The sequence below is a fragment of the Tyto alba genome, unplaced genomic scaffold, assembly GCF_018691265.1.
Source record: "Tyto alba isolate M040663 unplaced genomic scaffold, T.alba_DEE_v4.0 Super-Scaffold_7, whole genome shotgun sequence".
NCBI lineage: Eukaryota > Metazoa > Chordata > Aves > Strigiformes > Tytonidae > Tyto > Tyto alba.
In genome coordinates this window covers 29,477,936-29,500,150 of record NW_024881328.1, presented here as the reverse complement: position 1 = coordinate 29,500,150, position 22,215 = coordinate 29,477,936, and the positions used below count along the sequence as shown (strand labels likewise).

At 48.3% G+C, this 22,215-nt stretch overlaps 1 protein-coding gene across 1 annotated transcript in view; it reads right to left on the bottom strand.

The window, feature by feature from the left end:
* NRP2 (neuropilin 2) overlaps positions 1-22,215 on the bottom strand; it is a 90,627-nt gene that overhangs the window by 16,783 nt on the left and 51,629 nt on the right. The window contains 5 exon segments of the mRNA XM_042784050.1: positions 3,981-4,001; positions 6,454-6,550; positions 8,474-8,736; positions 18,503-18,655; positions 21,196-21,312. Of these exon segments, the coding sequence (XP_042639984.1) occupies positions 3,981-4,001; positions 6,454-6,550; positions 8,474-8,736; positions 18,503-18,655; positions 21,196-21,312 (651 nt within the window).

Below are 22,215 nucleotides of genomic sequence, written 5' to 3'. Positions count from 1 at the left end.
ACTGATAACCTGGCTGCTGTCTCCCACCGCAGATCCAGCCAGCCGAGCCGCCCCAGACCTGCTCGCAGCCCACCGCCATCCCTGAGGGATCAGCAACACCTCGCCGCGCCTGACAGCACCAGGGCGCGGGGCCGACCCCCGGGAAGGTGGCAGGCCTGCTCGCTGTGCAGAGGCCATTTGTGTTTACACTCGGTGACGGTCTCTGCTTACATAGCGCCTTGCTCCAGCAAGAGATTTACAGGCAAACAGCCTCTCGCACCACTGATACGCGCCGGGGCCCACCGGTGGAAACCGGGTTGGGGAGAGGGGGGATCAGGTGTCAGGGATGCTGATGGCTCCTGAGCCTGGAGGGGAGCAGTGCTCCCCCTCCGAAAAACAAGAGGGGCGGAAGGTTTCCGTGGCCTCCCGATGGCTGTACGTTGCCTGGTGCAGGGCCGGGAGTACAAAGTGTGGGTCTGGCCACAGAGGAGCGTGTGCCATGGTGAACAGCCTGTACCCCTTGCCCCTTCCCCATTGTACCTCTGTCCCCTGCCTGCCTGGGGATGGAGGGAGGCAGTACGACGCACCCCAGATGATTCCACTTGTGGGAAGGACCCCTGGGGGATCTTGAGGTGGCTGTGGGTTCAGGACAACCTCTGCTTGGCTCTGACCCGCTTCAGATGTCCCCATGCAGCAGCCAGGGCTGCAAGCATGAGGGGTGGTGCAGAGCCCCTCCTTGGCCCCCGTTTCCGCACCTCGCAGCCCTGCTGAGGAGATAGCAGAAGTCTGGAGAGTTCATTTAGCAACTGAAGTCATTAAGGAATCACACTCCGTTGTCTCCAAGCCCTAACGAAGCCAATTCCCAACATTAATGATTGTTCTTCCTTACACTGCCAGCCACTAAATATAGCTGCCCATCCACTCAGCACACAGCGTTGATGTTATCTTCTCTGTTTTTACTGGCTTTGCTGCTCTCTGGAAGTTTTCTCTTATATCAGTGGAAAAGTTCTCCGCTCAGGGAGATGGAAAAAAAAAATCCATCTTCTTAACTTAATAATTTTTCCACTCCCCTTTGCCTTCCGCCACACACACACACACACACACACACACTCACCCTTCCTCATTTATTTGCTAGGGCTCTTGCCTTAATAAAGAAATGCCTCTCACTGTTGCTGTCAGGTTTGTGGGTCCATACAGGGTGGATGATTTCATGCGGGTGTGCTGCTGCTCTCACTGCTCTCACACCTCCAACCTGGACAGGTACCGCCCCCTCCCCTTCCCAACAGGGAAGACTCTACAGGGACCAGTTTTAAAGCTGTGCAGCAGAAATCAAAACCCAAAAGAAGCAAGAGCAAAAGCCATCTGGGACAAAAAAAGGAGAAAATCCTTTCCAGGGAGCCTCCTAGAGGGCTGCCTGCCATGCTCTGCCACTGCCGTGTCACAGCTCATATTCCTCTCTGAAATCACTGACATTAACTGCTGTGGACAAGCAACAGAGCTGGACATTTCATAGATGGCACAGATGAAAGCGAGTATTACACTCATCTAATCCGAATGCCACAAAACCAGTGTCAGCCTCAACCCCTTAATTGCTGCCTGTCATTTCTCCAGGAAGATATCCCTGTTTTGATTTCAGGATACCCAGTGTGGGAGAATCCACCAGTCCCAAAGGCAAATTCTCCCCATGGTTTGTCTCCACACTCTTTGGAATATGTCTCTTATTTTTAACCTGGTATTTATCTAACTCCTTGCTTCCAGCCACTTGTTATACCTCTTCTTTAAGGGTGAGATGCATCAACTCTCAAATGCAGCACAGTTTAAGCACACTTGACTGGTCTTATGAGATCCCGACCCACTAGCTGAAAGATATTCCACCCACACAATTCTCTTCTTATTATTTGCGTTGTGATCCTGAAGCCTGGAAGGTGCATATTTTCAGCTTTGCTCCCAAGTCAGGAGAGGAAGGAGTTGCTATTATTTTTAATGGCATCTGACTTTTTCAGCTTGTCATGTAATTGCAGGAGCGGGGGCTACAGAACACCTCAGTACTTTCTGCACAGTCTTTCCTTGCCAGCTCCCTTTTTTTCTCCAGCCAGGGATTTCTTCCCCTCCTTTTACTCTCTCCTGCTGTGCATCTCTCTCCCTCATTTTAATTACTATCTTGTGCTCTCCAATCTTCATCTTTTCCCTTTGTGTTTTGCTCTTTCCCTGGTCACTCCATTCCTCTGCCCCATCTATTCCTGCCCATCAGCCAGGGAAACCTTTTCAACCTTTTGCTGTAATTGCTCCCCTGTTGCGACCAGTGCTAGGATGTCCTTGAGGGAGCTAGCAATGGGCAGGAGCCCACTGGCACAGCTGGCAAGATCCTGTGTGAAAGTGAGGTGTGCCTGCACCAGCATCTGCCTGTGCTGCACAGAGACCGCTCTGTGCTGGGCACAGCAAGCACTGTCCTTGCCCAGCCAGTGTGCCCTGGGGAATCCAGTGGTGAAATGGAGGCATAAAAGCAGCAGGGCATGAGTCGAAGAGGAAAAGAAACAACATGAGTTAGAAGGACTTTGGGATAGACTCAATGTGAGGACCCAGAGGGATGTTCAAACTGAAGAGGACACACATGTTAAAAGCTCTAAAAGACAAGGATCATGTCTAGGTACTGGACCAGACCCAGGAGAACACAGAGCGATGGCATAAGTAAGGAAGGGTCGTGAGCCTTTAACTGCCAGCTGAGAATATTGCACAGCTTTTCAGTAACACCATAAGCCTGAGTAGCAGATAAATAGGCAGCCTACAAACAAGAAAACCCAAATTCCCAGTTGTGACGGTATGGGTATGACTGTAAAATACGGTGTTACACCCCGCGCATGTCCCTCCCGTTGGTAACGCTCCACAGCCTGCATCACACCCCAGGGACAGAGCTGCACCCGTGACTTCAGTCTCAGCGTCTGCTTTTCCTTTACTGCCACAGCTCCCAACACAAGTACCCATCAGAGACAGCTTTGCCCCACACAGAAACGCAGCTGTTCCTAGGGTAGAGCCCAGCCGTATCTTACAGCCCACCAGCAGAACAAGGGATGGGAAGAGTACAGACATCCTGTTCAAATGAAAGCAAAGGGCACGTGGATTGAACCAACAAAACAACTTTCAAAGTTAAGGGGAGCCTCAAGTTTGCTCTTCATCACAACACAACCCCCAGACGCGTCCCTGAAGAGACAGTCAGGAAAACAAAATCCAAAAACAAACCATGGGGAAAAAACTTCAAACAGACTAAACTGATCTTCCCCACAAAAGCAGACAGTTTTTCCCACCTCAGAACAAGACAAACAGCATCCCCACTGACTGCTCAAAGAGCGAGACAGTTTTTCAGAGTTCCTCACCTTTTCTCTTACTCTGTAGGTTTGATCAGAGAAATGCCGGTTTCCATCCTCCAGGCTAGTATTAAGCTATTAAATGCACCATTTCACCTTGTTTTCCTTCTATTGACTGTCACCTTCAGAGCTCCTCATGGCAGTTTGCTCTCCCTCTTCTATCTCCCAGCTCTCTTTCCCTTCGAAGCAGACCAGTTCTACCCTCCTTCACCAGCAGCTCAAGCACCACCACTGCCAGATCATCTATAGAGAATAACCTTTCCCCTCACTAATGCAAGTTGTTGCCACCTCATTTCATTTTTAATTAGCTACTGGTGTTTTATTTAAGTCAGTTGATAACTACCCTTCACTCCACAGGAGGCTGGGTACCTCGTGATGACAGGTTTCCTAATGCCAGTCAGTCCCAAGACAGTGGGACTCATCTGTTTGGCGGCTCCCTGTCACCTAGCAGGAGTCAGAGGGTGACACCTCCTGATGCTGTGGTGGCAGAGGTTTAGCACACACTTGCCATTTCACTGCTCAGAACATTTGCTGTTTGTACAAGCACGCACACTGCTTTCCTTCAATGTAAAAGCCCATGCCAGCAGAAAGAAAACACCAAGAGAAGTGCAGTTTTACCTGGAAAGAAGAAGTTCTCACCTGGGAAAGCTGTGATGGGTTCTGCAAAGGAAAAAAATAAACCAAAAAACGGTATTAGAGACGGTAGTACTACACACAAAGCCACAGTTCATGTCTCTGTTGATTTGCAGGAGCCAAGGGAGCAGGCATGCAGCTGTACCCCACAGAAACCACCCTCACCAGGGCGCGGAGAAAGCCTGTCTCAGCTGGAGACCAGCCAGATGCAATAAGCTTTGATTCAGACACAGGCTTCAGAGAAAAAATATGTCCGAGGTTGAGGGTCATTTGGCTTCAGTGGTCTGGCCTGAGTCATCCAGAAAACAAAGCCCCACCTGGCCCAGTGATGAAACCTTGAAACCCCCTAAAATTTCCAAGAGCGGTTTGGTTTCTGGCTCAACTCTGGCATTGTTATTCACATGGGAACTGTGTTACTTCTGGGCATTGATGCCATGCTTCTCTCTGTCTCACAGTGACAAGAAACAAAGGTAAGTGATTTTTTTCTTCTTTCAGGATACTTTGAAGAAGTAATCTATTACAAATTACTGGATCTGAAAAGCAATAATTGGTACTTATTACTGATTACTTTCTCACAGAAGTAATAGACTTCTGATTATTTTTAGATTACTTCTGCATTATGTCTGTGAGTCACTGAAGCAGACTCTGGCTCTACAGAGTGCTATGAAATCATCACTCAAGTTCAGAATGTGAACGACACATTTGTCAAAGGAAAAAGTTATTGTGACTTACTAGAGTTCTTTCACGCTAAAAAGGAATCAGATTACTTCCCAGGATTACATTTGAAAAAACAGTAGCCTGTAATGGAATCAGCTATTCTCATGGCTCTGACAGAGAGAGAACAGCACTATATCTCTACCATTTCATTATTATCTTGGTGACATCGGAAATGACCCATGAGTTATGATAAAGTTTGCATTGGGAGCCCTTTGTTAGAAATTAACTGAAACAAACTATCCTTATCAGTTTTAGGATTCCCATTCAACTTCCTAAAACGGGACAAATAATTTTGTGTAGCAGTTTGGTGTTATTTTTAGGGCTGGCAACACTGGAAACTTTATAATTTATTAATGCTTTTGTTTTGAAATATCAAGCTTTAGATTCATGAGGCCCAAGATGCAGTAACACTGGAGCTAGGTGAATTGCTGAGTTCAAAAGAAGTTAGATAGGAAATGCTATTAGTGTTAATCATCAGTCTTGCTTCTCTTTAATGCCATAGAAGGCAAGGGATTAAAACACCACTGTCAAGCCTTAAATACAGGGAATTTGACATATGGAGTATTAGCTCCTTTGGCAGATGGGAGACCAGCAGAGTTCAAAGCATCAAAGAAACTGGGACCAACGGTGCTCAAGAGCATCTCTGGGGCAGTCTCGGTCCTCTGTTCTATTATTAATGCTGGTTCCTGCACCATCTTCACCGCTGCCTGCTTGCACAGAGAGGCATGCGATGTGACCAGCCCTTCCTAAGCACAATTTGTTCCATGCCTCCTAGTCTGAGTGAGATACACCCTGTGAAAGAGAGCATCCGTCCCACTTGGGTTAGGGAGCATTGGGATCCTCCCCTCCCTTGATGGGGGAGAGGACAGCAGCTTCACCAAATGGGGCCTTTCAGAGCCCAAAGAGCAGAGTGGCTCTGCTCCACCTGACTTTTTCCACTGACTTCAGGATGGGTCAGACACTTTATGGGTGTTTAACAGAGAAACACACCTCCCTCAGGGCAGGCAGAAGAGCAGGGCCTCCCTCTTGTGAGCAGCTCTCAGCACGGATTCCACTAACTGAATACTGTTGGCCCCATGCTCAGCTGAGATGGCTCTAAATCCAAATCCAAGCTAGACAGTGACCAGAGCCATCAGAGTGTGTGCATGGATACACCAGCCAGAGGAAGAGGGCAGGGCAACAGCTCCACCAGCAAACTGCTAAAACACACTTTCACACTTTTTTTGCTCTTTTTTAAAAAAAGTCCTCCCTGTCTTTCACATTGAATGAATCCACCTGGCTTTTGGCCTGGTTTGAGGAGCAGTGAATTCTAGGACAAAAATTTCTTTTGTCATTCTGTTAACATTGCTGTCAAACCCCTCTGCTATTTTATTTCTTATTAGAGAAGATTCCTTTTGAACTCATCGGCCCCTCTAAGTGTGTAATACTGATTGACAGCTGGTTTCTTTTGTCCAGCACTTTCCTTTTAAATTTGGTGTATGTCCTTATCGCATAGAATAGTCCCCAGTAACCCTCAGCTGGTCTCTCAGCTTTGCACTGTAGAGACACGTGCTTCCTGCCTCTCACACCAACACAGCCAGAGCCCCCGTTCCCCAGAGACTGAGTCCCCCTCATTTCTTTCATGGGCCAGGGAAGTCTCAGCTGAAATCCAAAAACTCCTGGTAACTCAAGCAGGAGAGAAGCAGCCCACTGGCAGCCTGTAAGCGAATGTTCTCCAGCCCCAGCCGTGCCCCCCACCACCCCTGGCCCCCATGGCACGTACCCATGCAGTTCTCCAGCGGGATGTCGGTGCCTAGCCGGATGTCATCAAGGGCGAGCTCTCCTGAGTGGCCGTTGCGTATAAATCCCTCAAACACAATCTGTGAGAAATCGAGACAGAAATGTCAGTGCTAAACTGGGAGGCAGAGAGTGGCTGCTGCTCCCGAGGGAAAGGGCAGGAAATCTGCTCCTGGCTTTCCCTAGTCCTGCTTCCTCACCCTGCGTCTGCCACCCCTTGCCCAGGGAAAGCTGCTCTGCAGGGATGGGTTTGGCAGAGAGATCATTACCTGGCCTGGCAACACTTGGCTTGCAATTTGTTCAATTAAATGCCTCTCACGTGGAATAGAGACTCAGTGAATCAATGTTCTGCACCGCAGGCCACCCCCTGGCCCTTGCACAAATGATGCAAGTGGCATAACACTGACTTAACAGTAGCAGCAGATCTGGCCCGGGGTATTAACTGGGCTACGATCAGAAAAAGAAAAGGAAGGACACAAAATGCACAGCTACATTAACTGTAACGTGCTGTTCCCATCAACATTACATAAGAAATATTGAAATGTTAGAGGAGAAGGGTCAATTTATTTCTACTTAATCACAGGCAAAATATATTTACAAGAATAAATAGAGTCGTTAGCTCTAAGAACTGCTGAGTGGAGAGACTTGCATTATTTACATAATGATGCTGTTATTTAGCTAATGCCGGTATATTCACGTTTAACACACAAAGTAGTCAGCCAGTGCCCATCATTCTTATCTGTAGGCATATTGAATTTACTGATATTTTATCAAAAAGCCAAACACACACATGCAAACTATTCACACAGCTGCAGTGCAAACCTTTTGCTTTATCTCTCCCTGTCTACTCTTGAGAGTCCAAATAATTTCCTAGGGCTATGTATTTCACAAACCTCCTCTCCCTGTTTTAGGTGCCCCCTTTCCCATGGGGTGCCTGGGCAGCCCAGACCCACGCCTGCCTGCACGGACACCTCCCTGAAGGGCTGGGCACCTGGCTGTGCTGGGGACAGTGTCAGAGCTGTTGGTCCTGAGATCGGCCCATCAACCCATGTGGGATGCAGCAGTTTGGAGGCGTCAGTGGCCCGAGAGCAGCAGCTCTCTGGGTCAGGGTCGGGGCTGGGAGCCAGCTGGAGCAAGGCTCCCTGACAGGGTGGTCATCGACATGCTGCCTCAAGCCTGCAGATACATGTTTTCTTCTGTTTTGGAGGGTGCTGGATGCTGTGCTGATGCTCATTAACAAGTGACAACAGTAGCCCTGGCTCCCCAGCAAACGGCACGCTTTCCAGAAGGTCTAACCACGCCAAAGGCACTTCTGCAAGCAGCAGCCCCTCTGCGGGGTGCTGGCACAGCTGTGCCAGAGGGGCTCAGGCAGCTGCGGTGAGCAGCGTGGCTCCCTCCAGCTCATCCCTCCTCTTCCACTGATCTCCGGACAGTGGGACAGGGCCTTGTTCCCACAGTGCTGCACCCAGCCCTCTGATCTGATCTAAGGTATCCAAGAAGCAGATTCATGAACAAACCTGCATTCCCTCTTTCTTCTCCCAGGTCAGCACTTGCAGCCGAGGCTGGAGAAGGGTTGTTTGCTGACTACCCTTAAGAGCTGGCCGTGCCCCCTCCCAGCTTCATGCTTTTCCTGCTTTTCCTGGCTGCAGGGTTTGGGTTTGCTCCCTGGAGCTGTGCCCATCTGGTGACCATCAGTTGTGGATGGGAAATGCACAAAATAAAATGAAAAAAAAAAAAAAAAAAAAAAAAAAAGGAGGGAAAATATTTGCAAAGTGGGAGATTTGAGGAATATAAAAGGCAACAGGCTGAACAAAGGCCTAAGTCTGTGAAGAAGACAGGCACTCTCTGAATAACAAACAGTATCGTTTAGTTACTATGGTAACTCAAGAAACACAATGAAAACAGTCACATTCCCTAATGATGAATGGGGCCCTGGCTCTGGAACACTGAAATAAAGATGCTGGAGATGCCTGCCTGGTCCAGCACACCTCCCCTGAACATCTCACCCGGTACTCCATGTCATAGCTCGGCAAGATGATGCGGCCTTCCCTCCACTCTTCTCCTTGGTCCTCCATGATGACCCACAGCGCCTTGTGCTCCTGGCTGGCTTCCCGCCAGACCCGCAGCATCACCCCGTTGCTGCCCCATGCCTGGTACTGGAAGACCATGCAGACAGCGCTCCGGGGTAGATAGATGGTGGGGCTGATGAGCCGGGCTCGCTGGCCTTCTCTCCTTCCACTGCTCTGCAGCTGCAGGTAATTCCTGCCCCCTGTTCAAAGAGGAAAACGCCATTATATTGTTTTCTGTGGCTACTTGCAACAAGTGTCTCATCTCCTACCAGGTGGCCTTGGCAGTGATCTCACACCCGTGCCTGCAGGAATGGGGTCTCGCGCCGGCACCCTCCGGGTGCGCGGCAAGCCGTGCCACTGCTGCGCCCTGGGCAGGGCACTGAGGAGCACGCCTCCCTCACCAGCCACCACCGTCTGGTAGGAGACTGACAGCAAAAGCAGAAAGCGGTAAGCCAAAGATTGACATAATTAGGAGAAGTTAAAGAGTAGTTATTGTCAGAAGTGACACCATGATATTGACATTGGCAGGGGCGCGTGTTTATTCTGCTGGGAGCTTGCTCAGTGAACAAGCCTGAGGTGTGTTTTCTAACTGCCAGTGCTGAAAACTCATCTTGGGATGGGGATCTCAAGCTGTGTTCATCCTGTCTCTTTTCATCCCCAGCAATAAATACTCCACAACCAGGATCCAGCTGACAATTCTGTTTAGAGGATATGTGCGACAAAATGAAAGCCTGGCTCTCGGTTTTTCTGTAATGCAGCAAAACAGCCCCTAAAGCACAGTACTGAGGAAGGACGTGATTCCAGTGAGTGAAGTATGCACAGGTGACAAGTGGGTAGTTGCAAACTTGAAGGTAGCGGAAATACATACAGCAGGGGATTCACTTGCTTTAATATTACATTTAAATTGTGCTATGCTTTTTGTCAATCCTCAGGGAGGAGATTCAGTACATTTGATATCCCAGGAGAAGTTCAAGGCTGAGACTGGAATTGCAGATACTTGATCTGAATACCAATAGCAGCAAAAGCCCAAGGATATAAATCCCTGGGCACAGCTGATCTGATCTGGAATCAGTGGTTTCCAGCCCTCTCTGATGAGAAGCCTCCTCGAGGAGTTTCCCATTTGCAACTTGGATGCCTGAAGTCCCTTAGCACAGACTGAAAGCCAAGTGTGTAGCTGATCTGATCCTCCCCTGCCCCCCCCCATCATGACCAGTGGCAGGACAGAGTCCCTTGGGTTGCTCCGACTGCTGTGTGGGCAGTACAAGGTGACACAGACAGCCCAACGACAGATACTGCTGTATTTCATGTTTCATTCAACAGAGAGACGAATATGCTTGCTCTCAGCTACACAGCGGGCAAGTGTCCCTGGTGCTTCATGCCAGAGCCGTCCTGCAGCCCAGAGGGATTACTTCTGACCCAGGACCACACCGAAAGGTCTGTTGCTTCCTTTCCCCACATCTTAGCCTGATGTACTGGATGGGCAAAGCTCTGAGCAGCAGCTTGCCTCCTGTTTTCCCTGCTCCCTCTGCGGCTTCAGTGCCCACAGCAATGGCGGAAGAGTAGCGTCTGCCCTGAGAATGGATGCAAAGTACACCCAAAACACTTCCAAAACTTAAACCAGAGAGACTTGAACTTAGAGCCCAGTTCCTTTCCTGAGCATCGAAAGACAGATTGCACCCAGAAAACAGCAGCTGACCTCGCTGCCGCTCAGCAATCCAGCGACATCCCAGCTCAAGGGAGACATATCGGTGGCTGCACAGCCACTGGCCCTGCTACAAGTTTGTTACTGGCTGAGAGCTGGGCTGAAACCAACCACTGTGAGCTATGCTGCTTTCTAAAATAAATTTAGGACAAGACAGCAGAGAGATTTGCCATCACTCTACTCCTGGGATGTATGATCAAAATATTTCAAAAGCGTATCCACTCCATATGAACTTTCACTGATTTTGCTGCGTGAAGGACAAATCTGTCCCTGACCGGTCACACAAAGAAAGAGCAACATTTTCCAGCAATATTTTCTACCACCTATGAAATATACTTGGGCAGCTTGGCACTTTATGCTAACAAACCGTAGCAGAAAAAAAGATGAAAGCATGTTTGCCCACTCCTGCTTGAGTGAATCACTTGAAAAAGTACCATGCCGTTCTCTAATGGAGGAGTGTTCTTATGATTTACCTCAGAGTGGTAGTAGTGATGGAGGAGATGTGGGAGATAAACAAGTGGAGGAAGAAAAAAAAAAAAAAAGAACAAGCTGTACTCCATGCTTAAGGAGCAATAAGGCATAATAAGTCATCAAGGTCTCCTGAATTAAAATCCTCTTTTTGTAATTCACTACAAGCCTCTTCAAAGAAAAAAGCAACAACAACAAGAAAAAAGCAGCAACAACAAACAAGGTGGAAGAGCAAATCAGACTGCGATCATACAATTATCTCACAGCTGAAATGGTCTCACAGGCAAATCTTTAATAAAAGCACCAGCCAGGCATAAGAGTGATCAAATCCAGAGCCTCAAAGTTCAGAACTGACCTTTGATGCCAGTATCTAGGCAGCCTGACTGAGTGCAGGGATGCAAGCCATCCTTGGATCTGCCCAAAGCCCACAGCTGACCACAAAGGACTATGTTAATTGTGTGGCTGGACACCCCCCACGATCTGCACCCCTCCCTGGGAGCCGGTGGTACCCAGCGTTGCTGCCTTCTCTGCTTCAGCAAAAGAGCCTGCGTGCCTCTGAGTCACATCCCTCCTGCCAGGGATAACACCGACCTCCTGTTTGTTCCCATTCCTATCAAGCTGTTAAATCAAAGAAACAAACTGCAGCCAAAACCAATGCACCCCTCAACCACAGAGGCTCTTCCAAAGCCCTCCTAAGCCCTGCATCTCCTGTGCTCCCTGCCCAGCACTTGCTGGGGCCCACAGAGCTCTCCAGGACCTACTGGCAGTCCCAAGAGCTGCGGGGGGGCCTTGGTCTTTGGGTAATTAACCTAGCTGCTCCCCTGCAAGTAGCGGTGGGTTTGGGTACCACGCACTCCCACTCCTGGTACCAGTTTCTGGAGTGGAGAGATGAGCGCGAGCAGACACGACTTTCTGTGTCATTTGAAGATGAAATGGCTGGATCACTCTAATGGCTAGTTGGACCTTCTGAAAAGCCCCGCGAATTTGCTGAGACTGACTGAAAAAGGGCACTGTGGCGCTAATTGTTGGAACAGCATGTGGGAGCCCTGGTGGTTCCAGCAGTAGCTCTGTTTGATACAGTAAATGGAAGCCTTTGGCACAGAAAGCACCTGAAAGGCTGATTTCCCCTGCTAAAACACTTGAAGGGAGCCTTGCAACAATGAGCTGATCAATTCTTCCAGGATCAGAAATGCATTTTAATCTCTTTCCCAGAACTTTGCTTTGCAGCCTCTATTCCAGCTAACACAGCAGCTACATCCCCCACCTAACTGGCACTGGTAGTTCAAAGCACCAGCTCAAAAAAGGCAGGACAAATCTGCTCAGGCATTTTAACCTACTGCTGTTTTTGCAACCGATGCTATGGCACAAACCTCATGGAAGATTTATGGGATCATCTGGATGTAGGGGAGCCAGAGGAGCGTGAACACGCAACCATCCCCAGCCAGACGATGGCAGAGTCGCTAGAATGTGCAAGGCAGTGAGTCCCAGATAAATCACCAGCAGGGCCCTGCAAACAAACCATCTGGCCCACACGGTTTCCTCTTGGCGCACCCGTCCCCTCCTGCTAGCAAGCCATCTGAGAGGACATTAGGAGCAGCAGGGGATGAAGCCCCACGGTTTGGGTCAGGCTGCAAGCATGAGCCATGGCAGCCGCCCACTCTGCAAGGTCAGACTGCCTGTGCTTGGGTCCTGCACGTCTCACCCCCTCTCCCAAGAAAAGCACCTTCCCTCATCGGTCTCAGCAGCACATCTGGAGGCTTTCCAGCAAAACATGTCGGGCAGGATGTACACAAGCAATTACTGAGATTTCGCATTCCCTTCACATTTCTCCCTTGCTGGATATTGTTGAGTTACAGCTGCTGCTCCTAAAGAGTATCCACGCTGAGTTGCCTTTACTTACGTCCCTCCAAAGGTCACTGCACTCTTCTTCATCGCAGAGCTTGTTTCTCAGTGTGTTTTAGTGGCAGGACCACAGCCCATCGGCAGCCACCTCTTGTTTGCCAAATCCCATAGGTGACACCTCTGTTCTGTGCCCTGACTGCTGCCTGCACAGCCCCAAATGCCACCACAACTATGCTGTGTCGGGGCCAAGGGGACATCCCAATGGGGCCTGATCGTGCCATTCTTCTGGGGCATGTGAGCTGGAGCTTGCATCAGCCCCTGCCTTTCCCGGCGAGCGGATCAGCTCAGCTCCCCTCACAACTGCAGGGTGCTCTGGTAGCAGGGGGATGGCAGCTGCATGAATATGCAGATTGAAATTGGATAGTTATTATGTTTTACATTTTTTTGGCACATCATGTAAATTCACCTCAAAAGGCTGCTGCTGTAATTTCAGTGACAGGCTTCTCAATGACAGACTTTCATTTATGAAGGGAAATCAATCCTCCATAAAACTAATATTTATATTAACTAGATCACTGCGTCTGCTGGAAAATCCCCTCAATTTTGATTATGTGTTAATTAGCTTGCCAAGTCCTTGCCATTTCAGTCTCTAAATCAGTCCGTGAAAAGGCATAAAACCCCATACCTGCCCAGAATCAAGCCCTCCATCTGCTCTCCAGGGCCCTTCTAATGGATGGGCCATTACATCCTCTCTCTTAATTAAGCCTCACGTCCGCAACAGCATGGTGCAACTGTGAGTCCTACTGCCTCCCCCCAGGAGCGTAGGGAGGGCACAGTGTCCCTGACAAACCAAATGCCAATTAGAGCCTGACATTTATGCTAAGTGAGCTGCTTGCCACCGCACCGCATCCACCGCCAGCCTGGCAGGCACCCTGCATGCCCCTACACGAAAGGGTGTGCGCAGACCCACCCACGCCCAGCGTTTGTGCATGCACAATTAAAGGCATTAACCGAGCCGGGGCTTCCACTGCCCAGGCTGCACATTGTGGCTTGCTCGTGCGTGCACACGCTTTCCCAAATCGGGCTCTGTGACTCACAGGCTGCTAAGTCACTGCTGCGAAAGTGATGGAGTGATGCATGCACTAGGATTTGAGAGACAGTGTCTTGCTTCCCAGAGAGTATTCCAGCCCGGTTTTATAGGCAGCATGTGTCACTGGTGTTTGGGTCCAAAAAGTGACTAAGGACTCAGACAGGCAAGCAGCAAAGAAATGGGTGAGCCCCAGAGAAGTGGTTTCTTCTCCTCTGTCTCCAGGCTAGCACAAGAGAGTGGGAGCTTTGCTGGGAATGCAGGGACAGACTGTGGCCAGGCCCCTTCTCTTAATGTGGGCACGAGGACGGGACAGCCTGGCCTCAGTTTGCAGTCAGGGCACTCACACAGCCCAGCCAATGCTCAACAAACCTCCAGTGATCTGGGTGCCAGGGTGTCCCAGCTCCACCACGTTGGTATGGGCTGCCAAGGCACAAATGACTTTTTAGGGTTTGCTGCCTTCACTGTGCAAATGAGGGTCAGGAGAGCTGCATATACTTTGCTGAGAGGCAATCTGTACCACGCATGGGGGGAGCAAGGAGAGACAGAGCTGGGTATGTATTCTCCTTCCCACAGCGTGCAGCTGCTCACTCATTGCACAGAAGTGTTTGACTTTCGCACCACTCCATGTGCAAAACTCCTTCCTACTTCAAAGGGGATGGGATTGACCCTAGAGGTCAAAAAATGTCTCCGAGGCACAAGCCCTAAGAGTAAGTCTAATGAGAGTAAATGCAGACTCAGTTCAGCCCAGCCCTGCTCTATTAACACCATGAAAACCTTTCTGCTGGTTTGGACAGAGCAGGATCAAGGCCTTCAGGAAGAAGTTCTCATGGATTGCAGGAAAAAATATGAAACTTTCCCTTTTAAATATCCCATGGGAAAAACACAGGAATGATAAAGGGTCACCATCAGCTTAAAAACAGCTCAATATTTGTTTTCCTTAAAAAATAAGCTCTTAGGAAACTTCAGAGCACTACAAACATTCCTCTGTTGGAAACACTTTGAAACAAATAAACCTTTCCCTGCAGCGACTGCAACCCAAATGAGCAGCATTCCTGACCCTCAAAGACTGCAAGGCCACAGCCCACAACAGAAGCTCTGGGTCTGTTTTTGCAGCCCAGCCCAAGAGCTACATGGTCAGGAGAGCTGCAAGGTTAAAATTACATCCTTTTCTGCATGCATGTACAGCTGCCAACATCTGAACAACGCGGGGTTCACAATGCCGCCAGAGCTCTGACTCTGATGCCACGCTCATCTAAATGAGCAGCAGTGTGTGGTAGAGGTGCAGACCCCACAGTGGTCTTCTAGGACCACAAGGCATTTACCTAATGACTGCAAGAAAAGGAGAGGGGAAAAATAATGGGCAAAACACACCAATTTCAGCTTTTCAGTGCTGGCTTATTAGTGTAGCATCACTGAGAGCAATGCAACCACACTTACCAGCTACGGATACAACTGAGGGTCTTTACACCCTTCAGGATCAAGATCCCAGTGAAATTCAAAGATGGTGAAGAGCTGAGCTGTCCAACTTATCAACCCAGATTTATTGTCAGGTCTTAAGACCTCTATCTTGACATCAATGGCATATTGCCATTGTGTGCAGCAGGAGGGGGGATGAAACCTCACTGAAACCTGAACTTGTTGCTCCTTGAAGCATGCTAGGTGCTGCTAAGGGGAATCTTTTTACAGATGGGAAGCATCTGAAAATCCACAGAGGGAAAAATTCTGGCAATCTCTTGTACTGGGCATGAAGAAGGGAGCAACAGTATTTTCTAACAGCTGGAACCATGCTGGGTTTCTGCTGAGTTGAGCACTCTGGGTCCACTTTCACCAACGGGGTCCCCAAATGTGTAACGGGAGCCTGAAGGAGAGGACGTGGAGCTAATCCATGGTGTGAAGAGCCCAAGGAACACGGGGCTAAAAAAAGAAATGCAGAGCTGCCTGAAAGAGTATCTTGGAAATAAAAATAGTGGAATGAGAGCAGTGGGTGTCTTGTCAGTCTCGAGAAGTTCTCCGCGCCAAAGACGAGGAGGAATTGCATGCAGCGCACAGAATGAAATTCGGGAGATATCTGAAGAATTCAGGCCTGTCTCAGCAGACTTTTCTAATCAAGTGCCTCACAGAGGATATTTCACCATGGTCATTTCCTTCCCTCTCTCTCTCATGCAGATTGAGCCAGGGCTCCTCCTTTCATTATTATTTTTTTCCCTTCTAATTTTAATTTTTGTTTTGCCATTTTCAGAAGAAATAGAAACACATCTCACATGGCTCTTAAAGGCACAGCATATTTCCTTGCTACCGTGGAGCAGCCACAGCCTCTAGCTCCGGCCAGCACCTTTAAATCAGAGTAAATTGGGCTCCAGCAGCTTTGCGTTCCCATTAGCTTTTGCCCTGCCCCTAAACCAAGCACAGCTGCTCTGCTTCACCCAACTGCTCACCCCAGGGTGGGGAATTCACAAGAAAAGACCACCCCGAACAAGGGCTTTTCATTCTTTGCTCCCTGGAGTCTGAGGATGAATTTTTTAAGTAGAAACAAAGTGCTGGAGGGAGCACGAGGGAAAGGCAGGGGAAGAATGGGGGAGTGTGAACCAAACAATGCTTCGATTCTGTCCCCAACGAGGGGCCAGCATCGCCTCTTTTTCATGTTTCTCAAGTTGCTTTTAAAAGCTGTGCAGGGAGGAAAAAAGCAAATAGCTGTTTCCTTTTGTGTCATGTCTTCTTAATTTCTAAGAGCAGGACCAAAGCAAGGCCGTTGCACTGCCAGCCCCTCTGCGACCCTGCGCTGCGTGGGCAAGGCAGCGGCACGGCTGCTGGGAGGGCACATCCCTGCCTGACCCAGCCGGGATGCTGACCCCGTGGCAGTGCCAACAGCCATCCCTCAGCCTATGCCTGGTGTCTGCTGCTGACTTCCTCGGCCGCCGTGGGCAAGTCGCTTCGGCCCTCTGGAGCAGCTGCCCCCTCCTCCTCCTCCTCCTCCTCCTCCTCCTCTGCCTGCACAGCCCGCGACTTGCCGGGCAGGGTCTGAGCGTGAGCCTGCACCTCATCGGTGCTCAGCTCGGCACAGCACCGCGAGAGAGAGCTCCCCACACTGACACAAAACCAGATCAGCGAGCCCAGTAGGAAAACGATCCCCTGGTCGCAGTGATGAAGTTTTGCAATCCATAACTAAGAAAGAGAAGAAAGGGTAGAAGAAGGGTGAAAACCAGAACTACGTGCCAAGCTGTCTGAGGCAGCACCAGCCTCTCCCAGGCTGTGCATGCGCGCACACACATACGCGCATACATACAACAGAGTCTTCTAAGAAACTATGGCCAGCTAATTGTAGAGAGACTCGGGGGAGAGGAAATGAAATGAAAAATTGAGTCTGAGTTATAAAAATAAGTAATTTTTATCCTACTTGCAGGAGGCTTATATTAATTAAACATTATTACAGCGAATGAGATGGGGAGGGTTATTAAGTCTGGGGCTGGCTGTAAGTGTTCTCTCCTGTTGCCCGAGGCTCTGCTGAGCTCCAGATATTAATCTTTTAAAGCACTCAAACACTGAAGATATAAACACTTGAAATAAGAAAATGTTTTTCTCCATAGCAGACACTGTGACCCTATGTCATGCCAAAGAATTTGTCAGTTGTCCATATAGGCTGTATTTACAGCATTACAGTGTCTCTTAGTAAAATGCCGAGCACCTCAGGAGCTGAAGAAAGAAATGATGTGTGCATTTGTGTGGGGGTGATTTGTGTGTGGAGATGTAGCAGATTCTCCTCTTCCCATATGTTTCTGGAATACATATTTTCCTCTTTAGCACTGCCTACCAGGTGTTGGCTGCATGGCTTTCCAACTGGCTGGCGGCACTGCCAATCTGGCCAGCGCCTCTGCCAGGTGGCTAACAGGTTCGCCTGAATGTTTGCATCTCAAGACTCAACCTTACTGAGGGGAGGGTGGGGAGGGACCCAAAGCATGCATGGCTCCCTGGGCACGTGGCATGCAGACACTGGAGTCACTGGGCATCAGGGCAGAGCCAAAGACAGGTAAGATCAGTCAGCTCTCTCTGGAGGAGCCTAGAGTTTCATAAGCAGTGACTGATAGTGAAGAGAAGTGATGCTATGGTGACACAGTCTACTGTTATAAGGAAACTGGCAAACATTCTTCATAGCCACCCATGCCACAAAGTCAATGAGGGAAAGGAAAGGGCACTAGTCCTGGGGCAAGTTCCAAGATGTGAAGCTGAAGAACTTGACCAACCACACTGCCAGTGGCAGTCTCCCTTCCAATGCAGGCCAGCACATCTCAGTGAGGTCAACCATAAATTAGGCTCTGCCATACTTGTGCAAATCTTCTGCTTCCAAAGCACAGAAGAGAAAAAGAGCAAAAGTCAAACAGCAAGAAGCTGACATATTTCAGCATTCTTTGGGCTTAGCTCATCCTTCACTTGGAGGAGGCTGAAATCTAGCAGGTTAGGTGCAGAATAGCTCAAGACTAGACAATCTGAGCAATGTATGGGAGGAAGAAATGCATCTCTAACAAAAGAGAAAATGCATTCTTGGGAAAAAGCATTGGGTCCTACAGAGGACATTTGTCTCAGGATGTGGAACAAAGCCCAGGCTAACCTTCATGGTCACAGGGGATTCAAAGCCCACTGTCTGATTCAAGACTATCTCAAGAGGGTAGTTAGTATAATTCAGTGACAGTGGTCAGAGTCCTATAAATAAATCATGAATCATACAGCAAAGCATGTGAAAGCTTCCACAAAAGAAAACATTCAGCTCTGCAGGTCTTGATAGCTGTGCAACATTCAGTCATACTGTCCACACAGAGAAAGCCCCACCACCTCCCTCTTCCCTGCTTTGGTGTGGTATTAACCGTCTTACCAGGCGCAGTCTCAGGGCTTGGTTCAGAGTTGCCAATCCAGGTTCTTGTAGGCTGAAAAGACCACGTATAACCTGTTGCCAAGTCATGTGACCAACCACACAGGTCTTCAGGGAGATCAAAGTTGCAGTTGAAGTTTACAGGGAGGTGAAAATCTTATAAAAAGAAATAGAAGCAAAATAAAGGTGGATTAAAAAGTGACCTACCCATGAAGGGTTGCTATTAAAAAACAGCCCAAAAGCTAAAATAGCTTGCAAGCCATGAATACTGAAGAAAACATGAAATCTCACTCACACTGATGCTTTTAACCTATCTCACATTTTGTCAGCTCCAGGGATCAGCCTTAAATTCTGCATCATCAAAATGCTCACACCACATCCTGCAGCTAATCCACCAAACTAAGCAAATATAAAAGCAAGTACCAAATGCTTCCAGACTCTAATCAGCACCTTCTCGTCATCCCCTAGAGCAGTCAAATATTAAATACCTTCTTAAATGTCAGGGAAGAGCGCTTCCTGAGTGCCCTGTGCTCATCAGTTCCTGCTCTGGCTCCAAAAGGAGAATCTCAAGTGCTCCAGAAACCCAGCTCCTCAGTGACAGATCTAGCCACTTGCACCAGACGGGAGCTGTCTGTCAACGTGGTGAGCTGTCACTCACCGCTTCCTACCTTCTCGTGGAAATGCTACCAGGGGAAACGTGGGGCCACCATGAGCTCAAGCTTTTGGATTCTGAGTGAAAGGAGCCAGCCTCTATTTCTAGCTCTGCTATGGACCCACCACATGGTCTTTGGGAGAGTCATTTAACTTTTCATCTGTGAAACAGGAGCAGAGCTAATTCTCCTGTGTCAACAGCTTTAAAAGCTCTGGAGAACCTTCCTGCAGAGACAGGTCTGTGGGCAGGAGGGCACATGCCAGGGGCTGCATGTAGCAGCGAGGCAGCTGCTGGGGGAAGCAGCCATAAGGCACGGAGGTCTGAGACCATCTCAAGCACTCAGCAGACATCCACGTCAGAGCCCAATTATAGGCTGGGTTTTTCCTGAGCAAAGAGGAAGTTTTAAATCACAGTGCCCACAAAGTGAGCGATAGCCAGAAGGAGGTGAGTGACTCAAGTGATAGGCATCAGAGGAACTTTGCTGTGAGGGGCAGAGGGCTTTCTTTACGTGCTTCCACTCCAAAATAAAACAATGCAGATCATGGATCCTTTTATTCCAATCTGATCTCATACCCTGCAGAGCAACATTGTTTCTATTTGGCTGTCATAAATCTGATTGTCCAGAGAAACACACTCATTGTTTGTGGAGTATGAGAATGAAAATTGTTGCTAAATCTGAGGGAAGCTGATGGGGAGGCTGGTTCCACGGCATACTCTGCTAGCTCTCTTGCCCTGGACGGCACCCAGGAATAGTGTTGCTGCAGAGACTATTACTGGACTAAATCTCCTCTCAGCAGTTTCCCAAGTGCCTCAATGGTAGCAAGGTTGCACAGGCTTACCACTGAGGCAAAGCAATGAGAATCAGGCTCTTTGAGCTACTTCTGCAACATGCATTTCGAGAAGTGAACCATGGCAGAATCCCAATGGGAGGTGTGAAAAAGCCAATTAATGTTCTTTTTTTAATTTATTTATTTTAAAACCCATTAATTCTTTCTCTGGGACTGTAAGCTGAAGTGACAGAATTCCTAGGAGCTGTCTCAAAGGATAGATATTCCTCATGAGATTTCTTGTTTAAGTCTTTGTGTAAATGCCCCAGCCCCAGCACTAAGGCGCAGGATCCACTGTCGTGCCGAGGGGCATGCATCTCCTGCACACTGCACTCTACAACCAACCCTGCACAGCTCTGTCAAGCCCTCTCCCCTTAATCTGGACATTTATTTCACAAGATTTACATGCTCACACCCCCCTTGCAAGGAGCAGAAGAATATGACATCTGCTTTTATAGGAAGGTATCTGAGGCAGAGAAGATTAGTCCCCCCCAGCACAGGCTCTTAACAACCACAGCATGTGGTCTAAACTAACATTCAGTCTCTTCTACAGTCAGAAGAGGCAGGCAAGCACCACAGATACCAAACCATTCCCTCTGCATCTGACAGCCATCTAAGACTGGGAGAACAAACTCCTGCCTGGAGTTAGTGTTCCCCTCTGCTGCCTGCACAAGGAGCCCAGGCTGTCCTCCTAAGTTTTAAGCAGCTGATATTAGGGAATATGATCCTTAACAGACAGGTGTTCAGGACATCAGCCTTCCCTACATGTCATGATTTACTCCCACAGTTGTGACCTCTGAAAAAGGAGCCCTGCATACAAGGCAGTCTGAATAGCTCCCCTGCATCACCTTCTGAATTCATGACACCTAGCCAAGGGGATCTGGAACGGAGATGGCTCTAAACAGGGCACTAAATGAGTTTCTTCAGGTCATGTAAGGAAGCTGGGATTACAGCTCTTGAAGTCTCATACCCTAGGGACTGAATTAGCTGCTATCTCTTGCTCATGCATCCTTTTTTGATATAACTTATCAGATTCTGGCAGGTTTTGTTTTTGTTGGGTATTTTTTTTTTTTTAATCCTGGCCTATCACTAATAATATTACTCTAAGCTTTCCAGGAATCAGCCCCATGTATAGGAGCTAATGGGAAGATAAGAGTATTTACTTAGCTCTTAACCCATCATTTATTGACATAAAGATGTGCTGCTCTGATACATACCCTCCTCTTCTCCACAGCTATCACCACACTCAGTTGTCTCCTCATCAGTTGGGTATGGGGTGGTGGTCTCTTCGCTCTTCAAAGTGGGCACCAGTGTCTCTGCAGTGGGCTTTACATCTAAAAAAATGGAAGTAGAGATGCTATTTGCAATAAACAGTACAAAAATCCCAGGTAGGAGGAAAATAAGCAAAAATTATTTTTTTCCTGTTCTTATAATGGCAGGGAGAGATAGAACGAGAATACCATGAAATTTCCACGTGCTACAAATATCAGCATGGTTTGAACTTCAAGTGAACTGGCTGTTTCCATATGGGAGTTCCTCTGATTTAGAGTTTCCCTTGGACAAGGCTCTCCTCTAGACATACATGCTACTTTTTCTCTTAATTTTTTAATCTGCACTTGTGTTGGCAATCTGCTTAGCTGTCATTACTGGATAAGAGAGATTGCAGGCAGAATGTCTTTTTCTTTCATAAAGGCATATGACACATTAAAAAAACACACATAACATTCCCACCAATGGTGCCAATTTATAAAACAAGTCACTCAAACCCACAAATGACGTAACCACAAATGGACCCAGAGGATCCCCTAGTGCGCTCTGGCTCACTGCAGAAAGCATCTGGTTTCACACTCCAGGCTCCTGACTAGGCTTTCAAAGGGTCTCTCTCCAATTTCCCTCTCTCCAACATGGCCCATGTGAATCAACCTTCAAGCAGGTGTCAGGGGAAATTTATGCAAGAAAAGGAAGGATATTAAGAGCAACAGTAAACGACATTAGGTTCCAGCAGTCTCTCCTTTTATGGGTGCGTTAACTGGAATACAGCAGGCTTGATTCCTTCTAATTTTAAAAAGAGGCTGCTTTGCTCAGTTATGTGTGCTTGTGTTTCTTTGTCAGCACCCTTCAGGATATCATTTAATAAAGCCAGAAACAGGAGGAAATAGCTAAATACATTGAATATTTTCCATAGGCTCCTTTCTGTCCTTTTATTTTCCTGTTATTAAACATGTTGCACATAAACT